The sequence below is a fragment of the Mobula birostris genome, chromosome 13, assembly GCF_030028105.1.
Source record: "Mobula birostris isolate sMobBir1 chromosome 13, sMobBir1.hap1, whole genome shotgun sequence".
NCBI classification, from domain to species: Eukaryota; Metazoa; Chordata; class Chondrichthyes; order Myliobatiformes; family Myliobatidae; genus Mobula; species Mobula birostris.
Genome location: NC_092382.1, coordinates 24724978 through 24748296, shown reverse-complemented (window position 1 = coordinate 24748296; position 23319 = coordinate 24724978). Strand labels below are relative to the sequence as shown.

Genomic DNA, 23319 nt, shown 5'->3' with positions numbered 1-23319 from the left:
AGTCTGACCTCAGTAGGTGGGGAGATGTTGGAGTCCATTAACGATGAGGATTCAGGGTACTTGGAGGTGCACAATACAGTACGGCCAAAGTAGGCATGGTTTTCTTCAGGAGAAATCTTGCCTGACAGATCTGTTGGAATTCTCTGATGAAACAACAGGCAGGACACACAAAGGAGAGGCAGTGGATGCTGTTTGTTCGGATTTTCAGATGGTCTTTAACAAGGTGCTGCACATGAGGCTACCTAACAAGATCATAGCTCATGGTGTTTGATGTTTCTGTGCCTGTTCCCACAGGAAGTTTGGAAGTTCCTGAATACTGTAAAACCCGAGATAGAAAGGATGTGAGAGGACGTTTCCCATAGTGCAGAGCCCAGGACCAGGGGGCAGACTCTCAGATGAGACGGAAATCAATTTAGATCAGAAATGAGGAGGAATTCTCCTGCTGTATCTCATGATCTTATGATTGTTTAACACGGCCGTTTCTGACCTGTACTTTTGTGGCCATCCCCCTCACTCTCTTACATACTTATCTCTCTCCACCTCAGATGCACCCAGCCTTCACACCCTCGGGGCAGTGAATCCCAAAGATTGTACACTCAGCCAGATAGATGGACACTTCCCTGATCCCAGTGGAACTGCATCTCCACACACACTCCTCACTTGAGATGACTGTCTATACTCATGACACAGGACATCACATCACTGTCATTCTCTTAATACCTTGTGTGACCTGCTGATCTCTGGGTATCCTCCCTCAAAAAGCTTCTCCTCGGTCACCATCTGTGAGATTATATAAAAAACAATTAAAACGATCTCTCAGACAGCTCCTGTACTCCTCCACCCCGGACTATGTTTCGCTGCTTAAAACTCTCCCACTTCAGCCCCTTCCTTTCTCCCTTTCCCCTTCCAAACTCCAGATATCCCACCAGATCCGAATCCACTGTAAGGACATTTATATCTCACAAGCGGCTGTACAAACCCGTGTCCTTCTCTGATACAGAGGTCACTGACACCCCACCGCCATCCCAGTCTGCACCAACAGCCCATGACTGTGACAGCTGTTCCCAGACTCTGGGGCTTTGTAACAAACACGATGTTAACAGCAAGATTAGACAGTGATGAATTTGAAAAGAGATTGTTGCTCATTGAAAGGATGCCCGAGCGTCCGATACAACGGAGCAGATCCTCCCGTTGACAACTTTATTTGACCGACCCGGGTCACGGAACGTCCGATCATCCCAGTTCCTCACAACAGCAACCCCACCCGACTACGGTCCCACACCCTTCCCTCCACTCACCCCACACCCACAGTCCACCCATAACCTCTACCCACACACAGACAGATACCCTTCGCCCCAAACCCTCTCCCAGCCTGGGAACAACAACTGATCCCACCACCCGGGCTCGGGGGCAAAGCTAAAATCGGGGCTGCGGGACCGGAGAGCCCGGAGCCTCCAGCCGTCCAGCAGAACTCGGTCCCGGCCCTTTCGCACTGCAGTCAGCCCCCAACTTACACAAAAGCGGGATCGGTCCTTCCTCACCGCCGCCTGAACAGGAGAACCGCCGGCGACGGCTGCGGTCGGCACAGCGACTGCGTTTAGCGGGAGGTTCGCCGCAGCACCACCCGTGGTCGGAGGTCTGCACATCGCCACCGGTGTCGGAGCTCCTCCACAGCGCCACCGGGGTCGGAGCTCCTCACAGCGCTACCAGTGTCGGAGCTCCCCACAGCGCCACCAGTGGCTGGAGCTCCCCACAGCGCCTCCAGTGTCGGAGCTCCCCACGGCGCCACCAGTGGTCGGAGCTCCCCACAGCGCCACCAGTGTCGGAGCTCCTCACAGCGCCTCCAGTGTCGGAGCTCCCCACAGCGCCTCCGGTGGCGGAGCTCCTCCACAGCGCCACCGGGGTCGGAGCTCCTCCACAGCGCCACCGGGGTCGGAGCTCCCCACAGCGCCACCGGGGTCGGAGCTCCCCACAGCGCGACCGGGGTCGGAGCTCCTCACAGCACCACCCGTGGTCGGAGCTCCCCACGGCGCCACCGGGGTCGGAGCTCTCCACGGCGCCTCCAGTGTCGGAGCTCCTCCTCAGCGCTTCCGGTGTCGGAGCTCGCCACAGTGCCACCAGTGTCGGAGCTCCTCACGGCGCCACCGGTGTCGGAGCTCCCCACAGCGCCACCGGTGTCGGAGCTCCTCACAGCGCTACCGGTGTCGGAGCTCCCCACGGCGCCACCAGTGGTCGGAGCTCCCCACAGCGCCACCAGTGTCGGAGCTCCCCACAGCGCCTCCAGTGTCGGAGCTCCCCACAGCGCCTCCAGTGGTCGGAGCTCCCCTCAGCGCCACCAGTGGTCGGAGCTCCCCTCAGCGCCACCAGTGTCGGAGCTCCCCACAGCGCCTCCAGTGTCGGAGCTCCCCACGGCGCCTCCAGTGGTCGGAGCTCCCCTCAGCGCCACCAGTGTCGGAGCTCGCCACAGCGCCACCGGCGTAGGAGCTCCCCACCGCTGAAAACCAACGCTCCAGGAGCTGCGCTATTGCCATTGGTGAAAAGGAATGTCAATCACTGGTTAGACCCAATAGCAGAAGCGGACCAGCGGAGAGGGCGGTAACCCCGCTGGTTCCGTCTTCCGCTTCGGCGCCGATTTCTCCGTGAAAGCGGAACAAACCGCAAAGTAAATGTCCGCTTTCTGATTTATTTCCATTTCCATCCGAGGGAAGCCGGGGGCGTTTGTGAAGCGTCTCCTGCGGCCGGAGTCTGATGTATCGCCGAGAGGTAGGAGGAGACGTACGAAGGCGTGAACTCGGAGACCTGGGCCTTCACCCGGCCTTGCGTGTCTGGATCCTGTCAGATGTCCGGCAGGTGGTCAGAGTGGCTCCCGCACCTCTGTCTCTCCGACCCCCGGCACACACACACACCCTGTCCCCTTCCCTCTCCGTGTGTTCACCCGTGACACACACACACCCTGTCCCCTTCACTCTCCGTGTGTTCACCCGTGACACACACACACACCCTGTCCCCTTCCCTCTCCGTGTGTTCACCCGTGACACACACACACACACCCTGTCCCCTTCACTCTCCGTGTGTTCACCCGTGACACACACACACCCTGTCCCCTTCACTCTCCGTGTGTTCACCCGTGACACACACACACACCCTGTCCCCTTCACTCTCCGTGTGTTCACCCGTGACACACACACACACACCCTGTCCCCTTCACTCTCCGTGTGTTCACCCATGACACACACACACACCCGGTCCCCTTCACTCTCCGTGTGTTCACCCGTGACACACACACACACACACACCCCTGTCCCCTTCACTCTCCGTGTGTTCACCCGTGACACACACACACCCTGTCCCCTTCACTCTCCGTGTGTTCACCCGTGACACACACACACCCTGTCCCCTTCAGTCTCCGTGTGTTCACCCGTGACACACACACACACCCTGTCCCCTTCACTCTCCGTGTGTTCACCCGTGCACACACACACACACTCTGTCCCCTTCACTCTCCGTGTGTTCACCCGTGACACACACACACACCCTGTCCCCTTCACTCTCCGTGTGTTCACCCGTGACACACACACACACCCTGTCCCCTTCACTCTCCGTGTGTTCACCCGTGACACACACACACACACCCTGTCCCCTTCACTCTCCGTGTGTTCACCCGTGAGACACACACACACACACACCCTTGTCCCCTTCACTCTCCGTGTGTTCACCCGTGACACACACACACACACACCCTGCCCCCTTCACTCTCCGTGTGTTCACCCGTGACACACACACACACACACCCTGTCCCCTTCACTCTCCGTGTGTTCACCCGTGACACACACACACACCCTGTCCCCTTCACTCTCCGTGTGTTCACCCGTGACACACACACACACCCTGTCCCCTTCACTCTCCGTGTGTTCACCCGTGACACACACACACACACACACCCTGTCCCCTTCACTCTCCGTGTGTTCACCCGTGACACACACACACCCTGTCCCCTTCACCCTCCGTGTGTTCACCCGTGACACACACACACACACACACCCTGTCCCCTTCACTCTCCGTGTGTTCACCCGTGACACACACACACACCCTGTCCCCTTCACTCTCCGTGTGTTCACCCGTGACACACACACACACACACACACCCTGTCCCCTTCACTCTCCGTGTGTTCACCCGTGACACACACACACACCCTGTCCCCTTCACTCTCCGTGTGTTCACCCGTGACACACACACACACACACACACCCTGTCCCCTTCACTCTCCGTGTGTTCACCCGTGACACACACACACCCTGTCCCCTTCACTCTCCGTGTGTTCACCCGTGACACACACACACCCTGTCCCCTTCACTCTCCGTGTGTTCACCCGTGACACACACACACCCTGTCCCCTTCACTCTCCGTGTGTTCACCCGTGATACACACACACCCTGTCCCCTTCACTCTCCGTGTGTTCACCCGTGACACACACACACACCCTGTCCCCTTCACCCTCCGTGTGTTCACCCGTGACACACACACACACACACCCTGTCCCCTTCACTCTCCGTGTGTTCACCCGTGACACACACACACTCACACCCTGTCCCCTTCACTCTCCGTGTGTTCACCCGTGACACACACACACACCCTGTCCCCTTCACCCTCCGTGTGTTCACCCGTGACACACACACACACACACCCTGTCCCCTTCACTCTCCGTGTGTTCACCCGTGACACACACACACACCCTGTCCCCTTCACTCTCCGTGTGTTCACCCGTGACACACACACACACACACCCTGTCCCCTTCACTCTCCGTGTGTTCACCCGTGACACACACACACCCTGTCCCCTTCACCCTCCGTGTGTTCACCCGTGACACACACACACACACACACCCTGTCCCCTTCACTCTCCGTGTGTTCACCCGTGACACACACACACACCCTGTCCCCTTCACTCTCCGTGTGTTCACCCGTGACACACACACACACACACACACCCTATCCCCTTCACTCTCCGTGTGTTCACCCGTGACACACACACACACCCTGTCCCCTTCACTCTCCGTGTGTTCACCCGTGACACACACACACACACACACACCCTGTCCCCTTCACTCTCCGTGTGTTCACCCGTGACACACACACACACACACACACCCTGTCCCCTTCACTCTCCGTGTGTTCACCCGTGACACACACACACCCTGTCCCCTTCACTCTCCGTGTGTTCACCCGTGACACACACACACCCTGTCCCCTTCACTCTCCGTGTGTTCACCCGTGACACACACACACACCCTGTCCCCTTCACCCTCCGTGTGTTCACCCGTGACACACACACACACACACCCTGTCCCCTTCACTCTCCGTGTGTTCACCCGTGACACACACACACTCACACCCTGTCCCCTTCACTCTCCGTGTGTTCACCCGTGACACACACACACACCCTGTCCCCTTCACCCTCCGTGTGTTCACCCGTGACACACACACACACACACCCTGTCCCCTTCACTCTCCGTGTGTTCACCCGTGACACACACACACACACACACACACACACACACACACACACACACACACACACACACACCCTGTCCCCTTCACTCTCCGTGTGTTCACCCATGACCGTGTCGCCACCCACAGCTCCAATCTGCAGGTTAAATCCGCTGACTGACCGGTCTCATCTCCAATAATAATAGGTCAGCCGGCAGAGAAGGAGTCATCACCCCGACTCAAGGAAACAACCTCTGCCTCCCGGTGACAGAAACAACGGAGCTGGTTGTGGGCGACAGGAGGAATGGAGATAGGGGCCAAATTCAACATTTCCAAGTCTGTTATTGACACAAAATGCATATTTCAATACTGATCAAGGCACAATGTGTTTTATTTATTGTTAATGGCATAACACATATTTATAGATGGTTACTGACACAGAATCGTATAATTTGTGTTCTGTGTGTTATCTGAATGTACTTGCCTGTGATGCTGCTGCAAGTCAGTGTTTCTCTGTTCCTGTACCTTCCCGTACTTGTGCACTTGGCAATAAACTCAACAGGACCTGAGACAACTCAGTGAGATGTGATTAGTGACGATCACCTTGGCAGCTCGGTAGGTTGAATGTCTGAGACAGTACGCTGTTAAATGCAAAACCCTGAACAGTGTTGATGATCAGAGGGATCTTAGACTCCAAGTTCATTGCTCCCTGAGAGAGACTGCACAGATTGATCAGGTGGTTAAGAAGGCAAATGGCGTGGTTGTCTTCATTAGTTGATGCATTGAGTTCAAACGTCAGGAAGTTGTGTTGCAGCTTTATAAAACTCCAGTCAGGCCACATCCGGAGTGTTTCATACAGTTCTGATCACCCCACTCTGGGAAGGATGACGGGGCTTTGGAGAGGGCGCAGAAGAGGTTAGCCTGGGTTAGAGGGCATGAGCTGTAATGAGAGGCTGGACAAACTTGGGTTGTTTTCTCCAGAGCGGAACAGGCTGGCCTGAGACTGGATGGACGTTTATAAGATTATGAGAGGAACAGATGGAGTGGACAGACGATTCAAAGAGGTTGAAAAGTCGAATACATTTAAGGTCAGAGGAGATGTGAGGGGCAAGTTTCAGTGAGTTTTGTTCTTAGTAACATTAAGCAGAAATGTTTGTTTTTCCTTTTTATTGTTAATGTGCTTCATTGTCTTTCATGTTAAAGTTAGACCTGCGGTGAGAGATTTATTGGAAGAAAAACCCCAACTGGAAGCGAACCACGACTGAAGATGAGGGAACAGCAACAAGTGAACCAGCCCGAGGGTTGAGAGCATCAACTGGAGAGCACCCATCTGACTCAGAGAATCCAGTGATTCAGTCAGGAGAAAGTTTGGTGAGTCTCATTTACTCAAACACTGGTCCTTTAGACATTGCGTACCTGTACAAAGGAAGGCAGGAAATAGTTGGTGTGAGACTGAATGTGCCCAGAAGAACCAGTTATGCCTCTGTCAGACCCAGCTGCAATCACTCCAGGTCTGGTAATGTGCTTCCAGCAGCCCAGCCCTTTAATACCACTCCCATTCTGTGGAAGTCGAATCCAGATAAAGTCTCTCAGAGACCGTGTAAGTACAAACTCTTTATTCCACGCACTTTGGCCTTACTCAGTTAGCCGCTCAAACAGGAACAGTGTATGACTGTTCTGCCCAATCCACTAACTGACTAACAATTCCCCTTACACCACAGATATATCCGTCCAGATACCCCCCACACAAGACAGGCTGGAGCCAAAGTTATTTGCTAAAGACAAATTACAAAATAGTCATAATGGCTTACACACACACAACAGACTGAATCTGTCCTATCTCTACACATGAGTGCACAAGGAGATAAGCATCCTGAAACCCCAGCTAGCCACCCTCAAGGAGAAATGTGGCTCAGCGTGGCTTAGCACATCTGTTGACCATCAGCAGTTTCTTTCAGAAAAACAGGCTGCTATTGTTTAACAAAGAGTTAATCCTTTAACATATCTTATCATTAGATTCAACTTTATTGTCATTGTGCTGAGTACAAATACAAAGCCAATGAAATGCATTTAGCATCTGACCAGAAATGCAAAGAATAGTGTTACTTACAAAATAACTGTGAATTAAAAAAGTGCTACAGCACACAAATATAAAAGTACTGAGACAGTACAATATGGATGCAATACTGCTTAGCGCTGTGATGTGAGGTTCAGCAGGGTCACAGCCTCAGGGAAGAAGCTCTTCCTGTGCCTGCTGGTGCGGGAGCGGAGGCTCCTGTAGCGCCTACTGGATGGGAGGAGAGTAAAAAGTCCATGGTTAGGGTGAGATGCATCCTTGATAATGTGTTTCGCCCTGCCCAGGCAGCGTTTATGGTAGATGTTCTCAATGGTGGGCAAGTGGGTGCCGATAATCCGCTGTGCAGTTTTCATCACACACTGGAGTGCTTTGCAGTCCGATACGGGACAATTGCCATACCACACTGAGATGCAGTTGTTGAGTATGCTCTCAATGGTACAGCGGTAAAAGTCCGTCAATATCCTGGGACAGAGGTGAGCTTTCTTCATGCTGCGCAGGAAATAAAGGCGAGTTGCGCCTTTTTGATCAGGATGGAGGAGTTCAGGGACCAGGTGAGATCTGCGGAAATGTGGACACCAAGGAATTTGAAGCTTGATACACGCTCCATTACAGATCCGTTGTTGTAGATGGGGACGTGAGTGTGACTCCCGCCATGCCTGAAGTCCACAATGATCTCCTTTTGACCATTACATGATGATCAAAGCAGTAATGTTTTACAGAGAAAGCAACCGAATACAGCATTGACTTATCAGTGGGTAAAAACAGTGTACAACAGTAATTATAACAATGATATCTACAACTATTAGGCCATAATGCAATATCATGCCCCACATATTACCGAACAGGCCTTTGAAGACCCCCATTTCGACCCTTTGGTGACCCCATGTAAATCCTGCCCTACTTAATGCTGCAGTCTCCTTGGCCAGAGAGGGATGTAATGTTAGTAGGCTCATTAGGGAAATAAGTGTAGCATTCTGTGTCAATAATAGCACAGGTTCCCCCTTTCTCAGCTGGGATAAAATCTGAAGCCATACGATTCTGTAGGACTGTTTGCCAAATTGCAATCATTTCAGTGGATATTTTTGTTCCTTGGGCCTGTGTTTCTGTCAGGGCCCCTGCAGTATTGTGGCCAGTTCCTCAAGTGCTGTAGCCAAATTGATTATCTCTCGTGAATTCCTGGCTACTCCAGAGGAGAGAAAAGTGATCATCCAAAGTTGTTCAGTCTCAGTTATTCCTCTCCGCTGCTGAGCACCTGCAAGTATGGCCAGGATGCATGTTTCCCAGTATAGGAATTTCTGTTTGGTGGAGGCCTGAGATACCATCCCTCAAAACACTGACAGCCACAGTCATCTCTGACTGGACCGCGGTTCCTCACCTCTCTTCCCCGGGTGTTATTTGAGAAAGCCCAGGCTGAGAGTTCCTCGCTCTGGTTGAGCGGGATTACTGACATTGGAATCATAGTTTTACCATGCTGTGGAGTTTCAGCACAAACCCAGCAGACACCTAGTTCTACCTGTTTGGCATACGTGTGACACAGAGACAGAAAGGTGTTAACATGGGGGCCCCCGGATGCTGGGGTGAGCCCTCTGAAAGACATAAACACAAATACCACTATCAACCAATACATCTTCCTTTAGTCCGAGAGAGTCCTTCTGCTCAGTTCCTTTAGTAACATGTTTGTAGTCTGTTCGATGTATCCACCGAGATTGCCCCTTCAGTTTCACAGCCGTGGGAGTGGTCAGTAACTCCTGATATGGTCCTCTCCACCGAGGTTCGAGTTTCCCTCGATCCCAGTTCTTAATCAGGACAAAATCCCCAGGTTCTAGGGTGAGATAGTAACTCCTCTCTGCGGGGTAGTTCTCTTCCTTGTAAGCCTGTCGTACCTGTGAATGTAATGCTTGGAAAATTTTGGTTAGTTTGCATGTATATTTCCCCATCTCTTCCCCTAGGGTATGCATATTGAATTTTGCTGGTAGACTTACTGGAAACAATGGTACCCAAGGTCTTGGTCCCCAGGGTGTCCTCATGGGCGGTCCATAAATGATTTCAGCTGGTGACAACCCTGTTTTCCCCTGTGGGGTAACCCTCATGTGGAACAGGGCTAACGGTAGAACCTTCAACCAAGTGAGTCCAGTCTCCACCGTTAGTTTGGCCAATTTACTCTTCAGAGTGCCATTGGCTCTTTCCACAATGCCAGTGGGCCGTGGGTTGTGTACACAGTAGAATTGTTGCTGGATAGCCAAGTTGTTACATGTTGTTACATGTCTCTTTATCTACTTTCACCACAAAGCATGGGCCATTGTCAGAGCTCAGTATCTCTCAGTTTCTCAGTACCTGGGAATTATTTCCCATAATAATACCTTCACAACAGTCATACCAGTATTATTGGTAGTTGGAATAGCTTCAATCCATCTACTAAACACATCTATAATAACTAAGGAGTATCTATAGCAATATACTCTAGGCAATACAATAAAATCAACTTGTAGACACGAGAAAGATTCACCTGTCAAGGGAGTCGTACCCGGTGTGCAGGGTACAGGTTACCGACCATTCCCTCCTTTTCCAGGTGTGTACAATTATGTATATAATCGACCAATATTGGTAAAAACTGTGTAGGAACACAAACCTGTCCCACTGGGGTGATCTGAAAACCTGGGTCGGGGTCTTTCCGACACCCCATCTGGGACCACAGTTTGAGCTCCTCCTCAGAGGCGTCCTCCTGAAAAGTACGTACCTCCCGCATGTCTGGCAAACCCGTTCTGCTTCAGTCATAGAGGGTTGCTTGACGGGAACCCGAGGGGACTACAACTACCGAGGATTGTGCTGCACTTTTCACTGTCTAATCTGCTAAAGCGTTGCCTTTAGTGACCCGGTCGGACATGTGACTGTGGGCCGCACATTTAATAATAGCCAGAACTCGAGGTAGCTGCAGAGCGGTGAGCACGAGGGGTGATTGATAAGTTCTTGGCCTAAGGTAGGAGGAGTCAATTTTAGAAAACCTCACATATTTATTTTTCAACATAGCCCGGTCCTACATTTACACACTTAGTCCAGCGGTCGTGCTGCATACGGATCTTGGACCTCCAGAAAGTGTCCACAGCAGGGGTGATTGATAAATTTGTAGCCTAAGGTAGAAGGAGATGAGTTATACAGCTCTCGTTAATTAAGATGTTCACCTTTAATATTAGTTCCTGTTGGGGTTGATATGGTTTGGAAAACCGGGTCCCAATAATATGTCAAAGCTTGTTGCATTTGATTTTGGTCATTGTCAGGCCAATCCTTATTATTAGTTTTAATCATGTTGGCTAATTTAATTGGTCAGCATTCTTAATTACTTAGATAAGAGAGTTCACTAAATCAAGGTTTTAATTACAGATTGATAAATTGTCCAGTCCTTATCAGGTATTCCCTTTGCAAGGCCCTGATTTAATTACAGAGAGATGTTCATTCCTGTCCTTATCGGCGAGTCCTCCTCTCTTTACTCAAATGAGGATACAATGTATAATATTATCAGCTAAAGAGGGTGCAAGGTATAATGTTATCAGCTCTCAGTGCATCTCTCTGCAAGCCGCAGAGAACCAGTAATGAGCCTGTCTTAGCTAACCGCAGAAGACAGAGTTTACTTGTTCAAAAATTCCTATACAGTCCCAGTTATCCTTGCAGCCAGAGGTTACATAGGATCAAAATGATTTTTTTAATATCCTCAATTCCTCAGGAGGGTTCAGGGGAAATATTTATGTACAATACAGAAACTGGTGTTACCTGTGTATATTGTGGCCATGCAAAAGTTGCTGGAGAATTTACAAGTGGGAAGAAGTGGAGTGATATTTGGAAATCTGACTTTTTGAAGCGTAATTCAGCAAGCAAACCAAATATGGACAATGTGCAAAAGCTCTGGTGAGAAAATCCTTCATTACCCGTTACAGGCCTGTTACATAGGTTGTGTGAGAATGCAGATGGGACTCGATCAAACCCAGAGGAAATCAAAGTTCTTATTGACAATGATTTGATAGCTGTTAAAATGAATACCACTCTATATAAAATTCACTGTGCACACTGGGTAAAAAAAAGCACAATACAAGATTTATGTGCACACTGGTCATTGCAAATTAGGGAGGACATTGGTGGGAAGGTGGGGAGACCTCCAGTGTCCCTGATGCCCTCACCTACAAGATGTGCATCCAGCTGCAGCTTGTAACCCTGCACTTTAAGGAGTTGGAACTTGAAACGGATGAATTCCGGATCATCCAGGAGCTGGAGGGGGTGATAGATATGACATGAAGAGAGGTGAGTTACACCTGAAGTGCAGGACACAGGAAACTTGGTGAGAGTCGGGAAGGGGAATGAAGTTAAATAGCCATCGCAGAGTACTCTTGTGGCCATCCCACGCAACAACAGGTGGATCCACTTTAGAAACTGTTGGGGGGATTTACCTGGCAGAGGAAAGTCAAAGGGGTGATAGGGGATTCGTTTGTTAGGGGAACAGAACAAGAGGGGACTAATATCCCAGTGGTAAGGCTTGCTAGTGCTAGTGTGGGGGGAGGGGGTGATGTGGTTAAAATAAGTTGTTGGGGGAATGGGAGCCAGAATGACAGAACAGATAGTGGAGAGGGTGAATTGAATTGAATTGACTTTTATTACATACATCCTTCATATACATGAGGAGTAGAAATCTTTATGTTATGTCTCCAGCTAAATCAGCAATGTGTAATTTATAGTAAATTATAATAAATAATTTGTACATAGGTCAGTCAATATAACATAGTTATGCAATTGTATCAGCATGAATTAATCAGTCTGATGGCCTGGTGGAAGATGATGTCCCGGAGCCTGTTGGTCCTTTTGCTGTGGTACCGTTTCCTGGATGGTAGCCGCAGGAACATCCAATGGTTGTGATTTGTGGTTGTGAATTGGGTCCCCAATATCCTTTGGGCTCTTTTTGCACACCTTTCTCTGTAAATGTCCTGAATAGTGGGAAGTTCACATCTACAGATGCATTGGGCTGTCTGCACCACTCTCTGCAGGTTCCTGCGATTAAGGGAAGTACAGTTCCCATACCAGGCAGTGATGCAGCCAGTCAGGATGTTCTCAATTCTGTTCCTGTAGAAAGTTCTTAGGATTTGGGGCACCATCCCAGCCTTCTTCAACCGTCTGAGGTGAAGGAGGTGCTGTTGTGCTCTTTTCGCAACACAGCCGGTATGAACAGACCGTGTGAGATCCTTGGTGATGTTTATGCTGAGGAACTTAAAGCTGTTCACCCTCTCAACCCCAGATCCATTGATGTCAATAGGGGTTAGCCTGTCTCCATTCCATCAGTCATCCACAATCAGCTTTGTTTTTGTGACAATGAGGGAGAGTTTGTCCTCTTGACACCAGTCAGATGTTGTTCAGACCTCAGATAGAGTCGGCAATCAAATGGTTGAGCATGGTGCGATGAATGTGCTGAGCTGTGTATATCACAATGCAAGAAGCATCATAGGAAAGCCAGATGAGCTCAGGACAGGGAATTATGATATTGTAGCCATTATTGGGAATTGGTTGCAACCAACAGTCTGAGGGATTTAGAGGAACAAATTTGTAGAGAGATCGCAGACCATGCCAAGAAACAAAGATTGATTCAGTGAGTGATTTTAACTTTCCATATATTGACTGGGACCTCCATACTGTAAAAGGACTAGATGGGGTAGAGTTTGTCAAATGTGCCCTTAATCAGTACGTAGAATTCCTGACGTAGAAGTGTGCAATGAGCTGATGATCCAGGGCTGGTGACAGAAATTAGTGATCATAATGCCATAAGATTCAAAGTAAATATGGGAAAAGATAGGTCTGGACCGCGGGTTGAGATTCTAAATTGGAGAAAGGTCAATCTTGATGGTATCAGACAGGATCTGGCAAGTGTGGTTTGGGACAGGCGTTTTCTGACAAAGGAGTACTTGGTAAGTGGGAGGCCTTCAGAAGTGAAATTCTGAGGGTGTAGAGTTTGTACGTGCCTGCCAAAATAAAAGTTGAAAGGTAACTGGTGCAGGGAACCTCGGTTTTCAAGAGATATTGAGGCCCGGGATATTTTGTTCCTCCAAATGCCTCAGACTGTTGGGTGCTACCAAGACTCATTAATGACTACAATATCATAATTCCACCCCCAAGCTCATCCGACTTTTTTTTTGTTGTCTTCTGTTGGTTTCTGAAAGCTTCCCAATAGTTTTTGCTCTTCTGTTTGCCCTCTCTTTGGCTTTTATGTTGGCTTTGGCTTCTCATTTCATCCACAGTTGTGTCCTCCTGCGTTTCCAATGCTTCCACTTCTTTGGGATGTATCGATCACTCAGCTCCTGAATTGCTCCCAGAAACTCCAGCCATTGCTGCTCCATTGTCACTCCTACCTTTTCCCTTCCAAACAAGTTTGACCAGCCTCTCTGTCATAGTAACATGGAGAGGTTCAGTGCAGAAACAGGCTATTTGGCCCATCTAGTCAATGACGAAAAATCATTTAATCTGTCTAATGCAACTACCAGCACTGGGACCATCGCTCTCCATACCCAAACCATCAAGGCTCCCATCCAAACTTCTTTAAATGGTGAAACCGAGCTCATATTCACCACGTGCTGGCATCTTATTCCACACGCTCACGACCATTTCAGTAAAGAGCTTTTCCAAATGTTCCCGTTAAATTTTCACCTTCCCCACTTACCCATGACCTCTGGTTGTCATCCCACCCAGCCTCAGTGGAAAAAGCTGCTAGCATTTACCTTATCTATACCCTCATAATTTTGTATATTTCTAACAAATCCTCAAAGCAGTGTATAATTTCCTTGTTCATGTTTAGAGCCTTTCTTAGATGTATAAGATGATGAGGGACATTGATTGTGTGGATAGCCAGAGGTTTATTCCCAGGGCTAAATGGCTAACACGAGGGGACATAGTTTTAAGGTGCTTGTAAATAGATAACGAGCGGATGACAGGGGTAGGTTTTTCACACAGAGAATGGTGGAATGCACTGCCGGCTATTCGTGTTTCAGTTACTGTGGGACCAGGAACCCATGGAATTCAATGGGAACAGGGAATAATACCAATGGAGAGAGTCAAACTGAGCCAGGTCACAGATTGGAGATGACAGAAATGCCCCATTCTCATAGAGACAGGAAGAGCATCAGAGAGTTTGATGGTCATTCCAGATACCAGCACTGTGCCCAGTTAGAAGATGACTTCTGTCTCCAACTAGGGTTGAATTTCGCTGAAACAGAGTGATGCCAGACCAACCGTGACAACTCGTGATCTCATCTGAAATGTTGTCCTTCACCCATTGATGGATTTTGTAAATCTTTTTACAGGTTAAAAATGACAAGGAATTTGTCTATGGGAACCTCGAACACAATACGCTGGTTTTGCTGTCTCTGTCCAGAAATTTAAGAAGTGGAGCAAGGGATTCAATCAACTATCCTTCCTGCTCAGACTGTGGGGAGGGATTCACTTGGTCATCTGACCGACTGGCACGCTCGTCATTTTACACAGGAGAGAGGCCATTCACCTGCTTAGACTGTGGGAAGGGATTCACTCTGTCATCTGACCTAATGGCACACCAGCGAGTTCACACCGGGGAGCGGCAGTTCACCTGCTCGGACTGTGGGAAAGGATTCACTTCGTCATCTCAACTGAAGGTACATCAGCGAGTTCACACTGGAGAGAGGCCGTACACCTGCACAGACTGTGGGAAGGGATTCACTCGGTCATCTAACCTAATGGCTCACCAGCGAGTTCACACCGGGGAGAGGCCGTTCACTTGTTCAGTGTGTGGGAAGGGATTCACTTCGTCATCTCAACTGAAGGTACATCAGCGAGTTCACACTGGGGAGAGGCCGTTCACTTGTTCAGTGTGTGGGAAGGAATTCACTCAGTCATCTCAGCTGAAGGTACATCAGCAAGTTCACACTGGAGAGAGGCCATTCACCTGCTCAAACTGTGGGAAGGGATTCACTCAGGCATCTCACCTACTGAGACACCAGTCAGTTCACACTGGAGAGTGGCCATTCACCTGCACAGACTGTGGGAAGGGATTCACTCAGTCATCCCCCCTAATGGCTCACCAGCGAGTTCACACTGGGGAGAGGCCGTTCACCTGCTCAGACTGTGGGAAGGGATTCACTTGGTCATCTGACCTAATGGCTCACCAGCGAGTTCACACAAGGGAGAGGCCGTTCACCTGCTCAGACTGTGGGAAGGGATTTACTTTGTCATCGAATTTGAAGGCGCATCAGAGAGTTTACAATGGAGAGAGGCCATTCACCTGCTCAGATTGTGGGAAGGGATTCACTTCGTCATCTCAGTTACTAGACACCAGTCAGTTCACACTGGAGAGTGGCTGTTCACCTGCTCGGACTGTGGGAAGGGATTCACTTCGTCATCTCAACTGAAGGTACATCAGCGAGTTCACACTGGGGAGAGGCCGTTCACCTGCTCAGACTGTGGGAAGGGATTCACTTCGTCATCTCAGTTACTGAGACACCAGTCAGTTCACACTGGTGAGAGGCCGTTCTCCTGCTCAGTGTGTGGGAAGGGATTCATTCTGTCATCACAACTAAAGGTACATCAGCGAGTTCACACTGGGGAGAGGCCTTTCACCTGCTCAGACTGTGGGAAGGGATTCACTTCATCATCTCAGTTACTGAGACACCAGTCAGTTCACACTGGTGAGAGGCCGTTCACCTGCTCAGACTGTGGGAAAGGATTCACTTCGTCATCTCAACTTAAGGTACATCAGCGAGTTCACACTGGGGAAAGACCATTCACCTGCTCAGAGTGTGGGAAAGGATTCACTCAGTTAATCCACCTACAGAGACACCAGCAAGCTCACACTGGGTAGAGGCTGTTCACCTGCTTTGGTTGTGGGAAGGGATTCACTCGGTCATCTCAACTACAGAGATACCAGCAAGCTCACACTGGGTAGAGGCCGTTCACCTGCTCAGACTGTGGGAAGGGATTCACTCGGTCATCTCAACTACAGAGACATCAGTGTGTTCACACTGGGGAGAGGCAGATCTCCTGCTCGGACTTTGGGAAGAGAATCTCTCAGCCAAATCAATCAGGTTTGCATCATTGAGTTCACACTGGGGAAACCCGTTCAACCGCTGTGAATGTGGGAAGCGATTCACTCAGTCATCTAACCTTGTAACACTCACTTCGACTAGCAGTTTAATGTGGGGGTCGATAGCTCCCGGCCCGGCCAATCTTAAGAAATCTCGTTTGGGTGGATGCTGCACGATGTGTCCCCTGTTACAAATCAGTACCCCAAAATAACAAGCAGTACACAATATGTGATTAAATAATTGAGAATTATAATTCTTATTTTGACTACAGGGTTAGTAAAGAAAACAAAATAAAGAAAAAGGGCCCACTCTCTCCATTCACGTCTTCTCATCCCTCCTTGGCAAAAGACCATGAAAATCTCTCTTCCAGACTCTCAAGAAAGAACATTTCTCCCATTGGATAGCCCCGTACTCCAAAACCCTGTTATCTCTAGTCATAACCTAAATGTTACTGCTACAGAGAAACCACTACCTCAGCAGTGAACCATTGCAGAGAGGCCATTACATTAGCAGTGAAACCTTACAGCATGTTACACTTGTGACATACTGCCAGGTTCACACTGGGGAGAAAGTTTCAATAAGCTGCATGCTGGATATTTGTCCATCACTGTTGCTGAATGCAATTTCGAGAGTGACTGTCGGTGCTGAACTCTGCAATTATTGCTGCTGCTCACCACACCCAGTCTGCACCCTGGTCACTGGGCATGGGAGGAGTTTCTTCTGCTACATATTCACCTTTAATGGGACTGGAGTTTAACATTCTGCATCTGTGACAAATTAATCAGTTCTATTTTAAACTCTGTCTTTGGTACTTAGCGTGTTTATAACACAACCAGTGTACTCAGGCCTGCTGGACCCAGCCAGTGATTCAGTTCCATGACAGCCCTTTTGAATCCTCCCCTGTTGTTCATCTCTCACTCTCCCTGTGGGATGGGCCCCAGTCACCACTGTGTGGGTGAAGAGGTTTCCCTTGAATTTTCTGCAGACTGAAGAAGTTGAGCTGACTGCAGTTCTGTCTGAGATGTTCTTCACCCCTCAAATCTCTGGACTGAGAAAGAATGACATTGGGAGTTAATCTCCTTATTCAGGGCTCATTTCCACATTATGGGCCATTTTCGCTGCTTCTACAGTGTTGTTGAAAACACTACTCTCCTCTAAAGACTGAAAGCAGAATGGGAAACCATTAGTTGGATGTTCAATGGACTCAGGGTCAGAAACCAGAGGTTGGTCCGCACAGGGCAGAGTTTGGGGCTCTGGACGATGGTCGGTATAAGAATGTATGATGAGGAGAAGGGAATCAGCAGCGGGATGTGGCAACGAATGACAGAGTGGCAACATTTGGAAGCTGATTGACAGAGAAAATCTTTCCATTGTCTGACTGATGACACAAACAATACCTGTGGTGAGGTGCTCCACTGGTCGAGGAACATGTGTGTTTGGAATGGTTTTATCTATTGAGGGAGTTGTTCCTGCTTGTTTATCCTGTAATATTATATCTGGATGGTTATTGATTGTCCTGTTAGTAGTAATGTAGTGATTATTATATAATTTGTAAGATTTTGACTCTGAAACTGAATCAGGCGTGAATCTATGGTGCCTCAATGAAATTATGGTGGTCATTCATGAGATTATATTTTGAAGTAAGATTTTGGTGAATGATATTTGCCACTTGATTGTACCTGTGTAAGTAATCAGATTGAGTTAAACTGCTGCAGGATCCTGGAATGTGTTGGATGGTGTCTGGTTTCTCTTGGCATTTTCTGCACTTGCTGCATTGTTGGTTTGTATTTCATATATTTTCATTTGTTTGTTTCCTTTTGTTACCCACCTTGTCCCGTATTTCTGCAAGGAACCCCTCTGTTTCTGGGAAGAGGTCTCCAACTCTCAGTCAGGTGCTCGATGCTTCCTTGTCAACATCTCATCTGCTCAGATCGTTGGGATGTCTCCCATGGAGGGTCGTACTCATTCCACTGGTTAATGTTTTCTTCCATAGTGATTATTCATTTTTCTGAGTTGGCCTCTCATTTAAGTTTCTGGTCTGTATTACTTATCACAATTGCATATACACACCTGGAGTGCTGAATTGTGTTCATTTTTGATGAAAATATTTACTTTCAAGTTGTATCTGACTGTTGTGTGATTTCTTTTTCATGTGTGTTATTTCTCTTCCTCATTCTGTCCAATCTAAGTGGGTTTGAGTGTAAATAGCCTTTTCTAAAGTTATCATTTCAGTTCTTAGTTATCTTTGTAAATTTTGCTGATTGAAATGGGACCAAGATATTTTTATTTTAAAAAAAAGTCAATGTCGGTATTGATGAAAGTGTTTATTGCCTTTGTTGTATTTGTTAACAATTGATCTCTGTTTGGCAGGTTTTTTTTAAGCCTTGAACTAAATTTTGACAAAGGTTTTCCCTATTTCACACTACTTTTTATTTTCTTTGCTTGTTGATATTCCAGATAGGTGGGTATCAAGAGTCCCGATGAAGGGTCTTGGCCCGAAATGTTGATTCCCATCCATAGATGCTGCCTGACATGCTGAGCTCCTCCAGCACTTTGTGTGTAGTTCTGTAGATTTCTAGCATCTGCAGATCCTCTTGTTTCCCAGATACTTATATGTTTGTTGAAAGAACAATCTAATAGTGGGGTTGTGTGGCTCTGTTGGTAAAATATTAATTAAAATCATTAGAAAGAGGTGGCATTGGGTTGGAAGGTGTAGAATCTGTGGGTAGAATTAAGGAACAGCAAATGTGAAAACAAAGATCCCTGATGGGAATTGTATAGAGACCTCCAATCAGTTGTAAGTATGTGGTCCACAAATGACAATGGGAGATTAAAAATGCGTGCCAAAAGGGCAATGTTACAATAGTCATGGAGGATTGTCATGCAGGTGATAAGGAAAATTAAGTGTGTTGTTCTCAAGAGGAGGAATTCCTAGAATGCCTACAAGATGCTTTTTTAGAGCAGCTCGTGGTTGAGCCCACTTGGGGATCAGCTATTCTGGATTGGGTGTTGTAATGAACTGGAATTAATTAGGTCACTTACGTTCAAAGAACCCTTAGGGGCAAGTGACTAAATATGATCAAATTCACCCTGACATTAGAGAAGGAGAAGCTCAAGTCAGATGTGGAATAAATGTGAGGCTGCTTAACAAGATCACAGCTCATGGAATTACAGGAAAGATACTTGTATGGGTTGAAGATTGCCTGACTGACAAGGGAGAAAGAGTCAGAATAATGTGGGCAATTCTGTTTTGCTGTCAGTAACTAATGGTGTTCTGTAGGGGGCAGTATTGAGACCACATGTTTTCATATTAAATCTGAATGATATGGATGACAGAATTGATACCTGGGTGATGAACTCTGCAGTTGATACAAAGATAGGTACGGGACAGGTAGTTTAGAGCAGAGCCGGAGTCTGCAGAAGGACTTTGATAGGTTTGGAGAACAGACAACGAAGTAGCAGATGAAATACAGTGTATGCAAGTGTACGGTCATGTACAATTGGTAGAAAGAATAAAGACAGAGAGAAAAAAAATAAATGGGAGAAAATACAAAAATCAGAAATAGGTACTTGGGAGTCGGTGAGCAGGAGCCCCTGAAGGTTTGCTTGCAGATTGAGTTGATTAAGGATGACAGCTGTAATGTTCGCATATAAGAGCAAGGATGTGACACTGTAGCTTTATAACACATCGGTCAGATTGCTGTTGGTGTATTGTGACCAGTTTCCGACCCCTTATCTGAGAAAAAGATGTGCTCGTATTGGAGCGCGTCCGGAGAAGGTTCACAAGAATGATTCCAGGAATGACAGGGTTAACGTATGAGGAGCGTTAGACGGCTTTGACCCTGTACTCACTGGTCCAGAAGAAAGAGAGGGGATCTCATTGAAACCTATCAAATATTGAAAGGCCTGGACAGAGTGGCTATGAAGAAGATGCACCCTACGCTGTGTGGGTCTGGGACCAGAGGCCACGGCCTCAATGTATAGAGCATCCACTGACAGCAGAGATGAGGAGGAATTTCTGTAGTCAGGGAGTGGTAAATCTTTGGAATTCATTGCCACAGATGGAGCAGAGGCCAAGTCACTGAGTGTGTTTTCAATGGATGTTCACGGATTAAGGGGAGAAGGCAGGAGAATGGGGTTGAGAGAGATAATCAATTGGACACAAAGGAATGGTGGAACAGACTCGATTGGCTGAGCAGCCTCTGTCTCATATCTCGTGGCTCATGTTCTGAAGAAGAGGCTAGTGAGGTTGCATTAGGGTTAGGGTATTGTTACGGTATCCGTGCCTGGATTATTGTATCCAGTTTTGGTCGTTCTGCTGTAGGAGAGAGGACGTCAAGCTGGAATGAGTGCAGGAGAGATTTATGAGAATGTTGCCGGTACTCGAGGGACTGAGTTCTGGAGAGAGGCTGGGCAGGTTGGGACTTCACACCTTGAAGTGCAGGAGATTGAGGCTGACATGATGCAGGTGTTCCAAACCCTGAGTGTACAGAAATGGGGAACGTGAGCAGATGAGTGAACTCGGCCTTTTCTCCTTGGAGCGACGGAGGATGAGAGGTGACCTGATAGAGGTGTATAAGTTGATGAGAGGTATTGATCGTGTGGATAGTCAGAGGTTTTTTTCCCAGGGCTGAAATGGCTGCTACAAGAGGGCACAGGTTTAAGGTGCTGGGGAGTAGGTACAGAGGAGATGTCAGGGGTAAGTTTTTTTTTAACGCAAAGATTGGTGAGTGTGTGGAATGTGCTGCCGGCAACGGTGGTGGAAGCAGACACGATATGGTATTTTAAGAGACCTTTGGATAGGTACATGGATCTTAGAAAAATAGAGAGCTATGGGTAAGCCTAGTAATTTCTTAGGTAGGGACATGCTCGGCACAACTTTGTGGGCCAAAGTGCCTGTATTGTGATGTAGGTTTTCGATGGTTTTTTTTCCCTTTTTCCCCACTTTTGTGGAACCAACAACCAGTGGGCACCACTTTAAGGTGAGAGAGGATCGATTTAATAGGGATCGCAGGGGAAAGTTATTAATCCACTCTCCCTTCCGGTTTCACTAACACGATGAGTCCACTCTCAGGTTAAAGGAGCAACAACACATACTACATCTGGGTAGTTTACAACTCGATGGCATGAACATCGATATCTTTAACTTCCACCTCCACCTTTTCCTTTCATCAATCTACACGCCCGTCTCCTCCATTCTGTCTCCCAACTTCTCTCTTCACTGCGGATCGTCTCCCTCTGGTTCCGCTTTTACTTCCTTTTCTCCCCATGGTCCGCTCTCTGATCCTATCAGATTCCTTCTTTTCAGCCCTTTGCATTTTCCAGCTTCCACCTCACAGCGTCTCACTTCATCTCCCACCTCCCCCACCCACTCACCTTCACTCTTACCTGACTTCACCTATTATCTACCAGCTTGGACTCTTTCCACTCCCTGCACCATCTTATTCCGGCTTCTCCCCACTTCCAGTCCTGATGAAGGGTCTCAGCAGGAAATCTCTGTTTTGATTTATCCCCCTCTGTAGAAGCTACCTGACCTCCTGACTTCCTCCAACATTTTGTGTATGTGACTTTGCATCTCCAATATCTGCAGAATCCCATTGGGACAGAGTGCAGAATGCAGAGACTACATCGGGTCTCACTAATGTCGAGGAGGCCACACCTGGAAAACTGGAAACAGGAGATGACCCCAACAGTGATGATGTTGAAAAGTTGCCTCATGTGGAAGGACTGTTTGGGACCCTGACTGGTGGTGGGGAGGGTGGTTTGGGGCAGGACTGGCACTTCATCTACTTGCAGAGTTGGCTTCCGGCCCCCTACACCCCTCCATATCGCTGCAAACCTCTCCCTTTTGTGGACAACGCTGCCACTTGGTGGTGATTTGCCACAATAACAGGAGCCCCTGATTTGTGGATTCCATTGTCACCGGGTGACGCTCTGCCGCAGTAACACTGAGAGACAGAAATGTGACGCTGCAGTCTGCTGAAATGTTTATTCAAGGTTGTTTAATTCCATTTCCAGCAGACAAATGTAAACGAGATTGAATTAATTATTACTCTGGCTCCAATGCAGCACGAAAACACAACAGTAAAAACATATATCCACAGCTTATAAACTGTGCACGGATTGATTGTATGTCCATAAAGTGCCTGCACATAAGATGACAGACAGGAAATTATAAAATAGAGGTGTTTGGTGTGTGGAAGGGTGGGTTAGTTGGGTAGAGATATTTATCAGCCTAACTGCTTAGGGAAAGTAGCTGTCCCAGAGGCTGGCCGTCCTGGTGAGGATGCTGCGTAGTCTACCCAGATGGGAGTGGGACAAACAGTCCATGAGTGGGATGGGTGGAGGGAGATTATGAAAATCAGGCTGGTGTTTGATCTCAAGAGAGGGAATTTGGAAAATACCAATGAGATGCCTTTTAGAACAGCTTGCAATTGTGCCCATTAGGGAAAAGTTAATTCTGGAGGTTTAACGCATGAGGGGCATTTGATGTCTCTGGGCTTGTATCCGAGACCATTTAGAAAAAAGCGAGGGAGACTCTCGAATGCCGAAAAGCTGAGAAAGAGTGCATGTGGAGAAGATTTTTCCTGCAGTCGGGGACCAGGGGAACACACCCTCAGAATAGTGGGACCTCCATTTAGAACAGAGAAGAGGAAAAGTTCTCCCGCTGTGTC

General features: G+C 48.2%; 1 protein-coding gene across 5 annotated transcripts in view; it reads left to right on the top strand.

Annotated features, from left to right (window-relative positions):
- Positions 1-2564: 2564 nt before the first annotated feature.
- Positions 2565-23319, top strand: part of LOC140208606 (uncharacterized) — a 53303-nt gene continuing 32548 nt past the window's right edge. The window contains exons 1-3 of one of the 5 annotated variants that reach the window (XM_072277412.1): positions 2565-2763; positions 6696-6859; positions 14894-16031. In XM_072277412.1, coding sequence (XP_072133513.1) covers positions 15134-15973 — 840 coding nt within the window. In that variant the 5' untranslated portion in view covers positions 2565-2763; positions 6696-6859; positions 14894-15133 and the 3' untranslated portion in view covers positions 15974-16031. Of the gene's footprint in view, positions 2764-2822; positions 2851-6691; positions 6860-14893; positions 16032-23319 lie in introns of those variants that run through there. The other 4 variants (XM_072277411.1, XM_072277413.1, XR_011888840.1 and 1 more) reach the window with 4 other exon arrangements.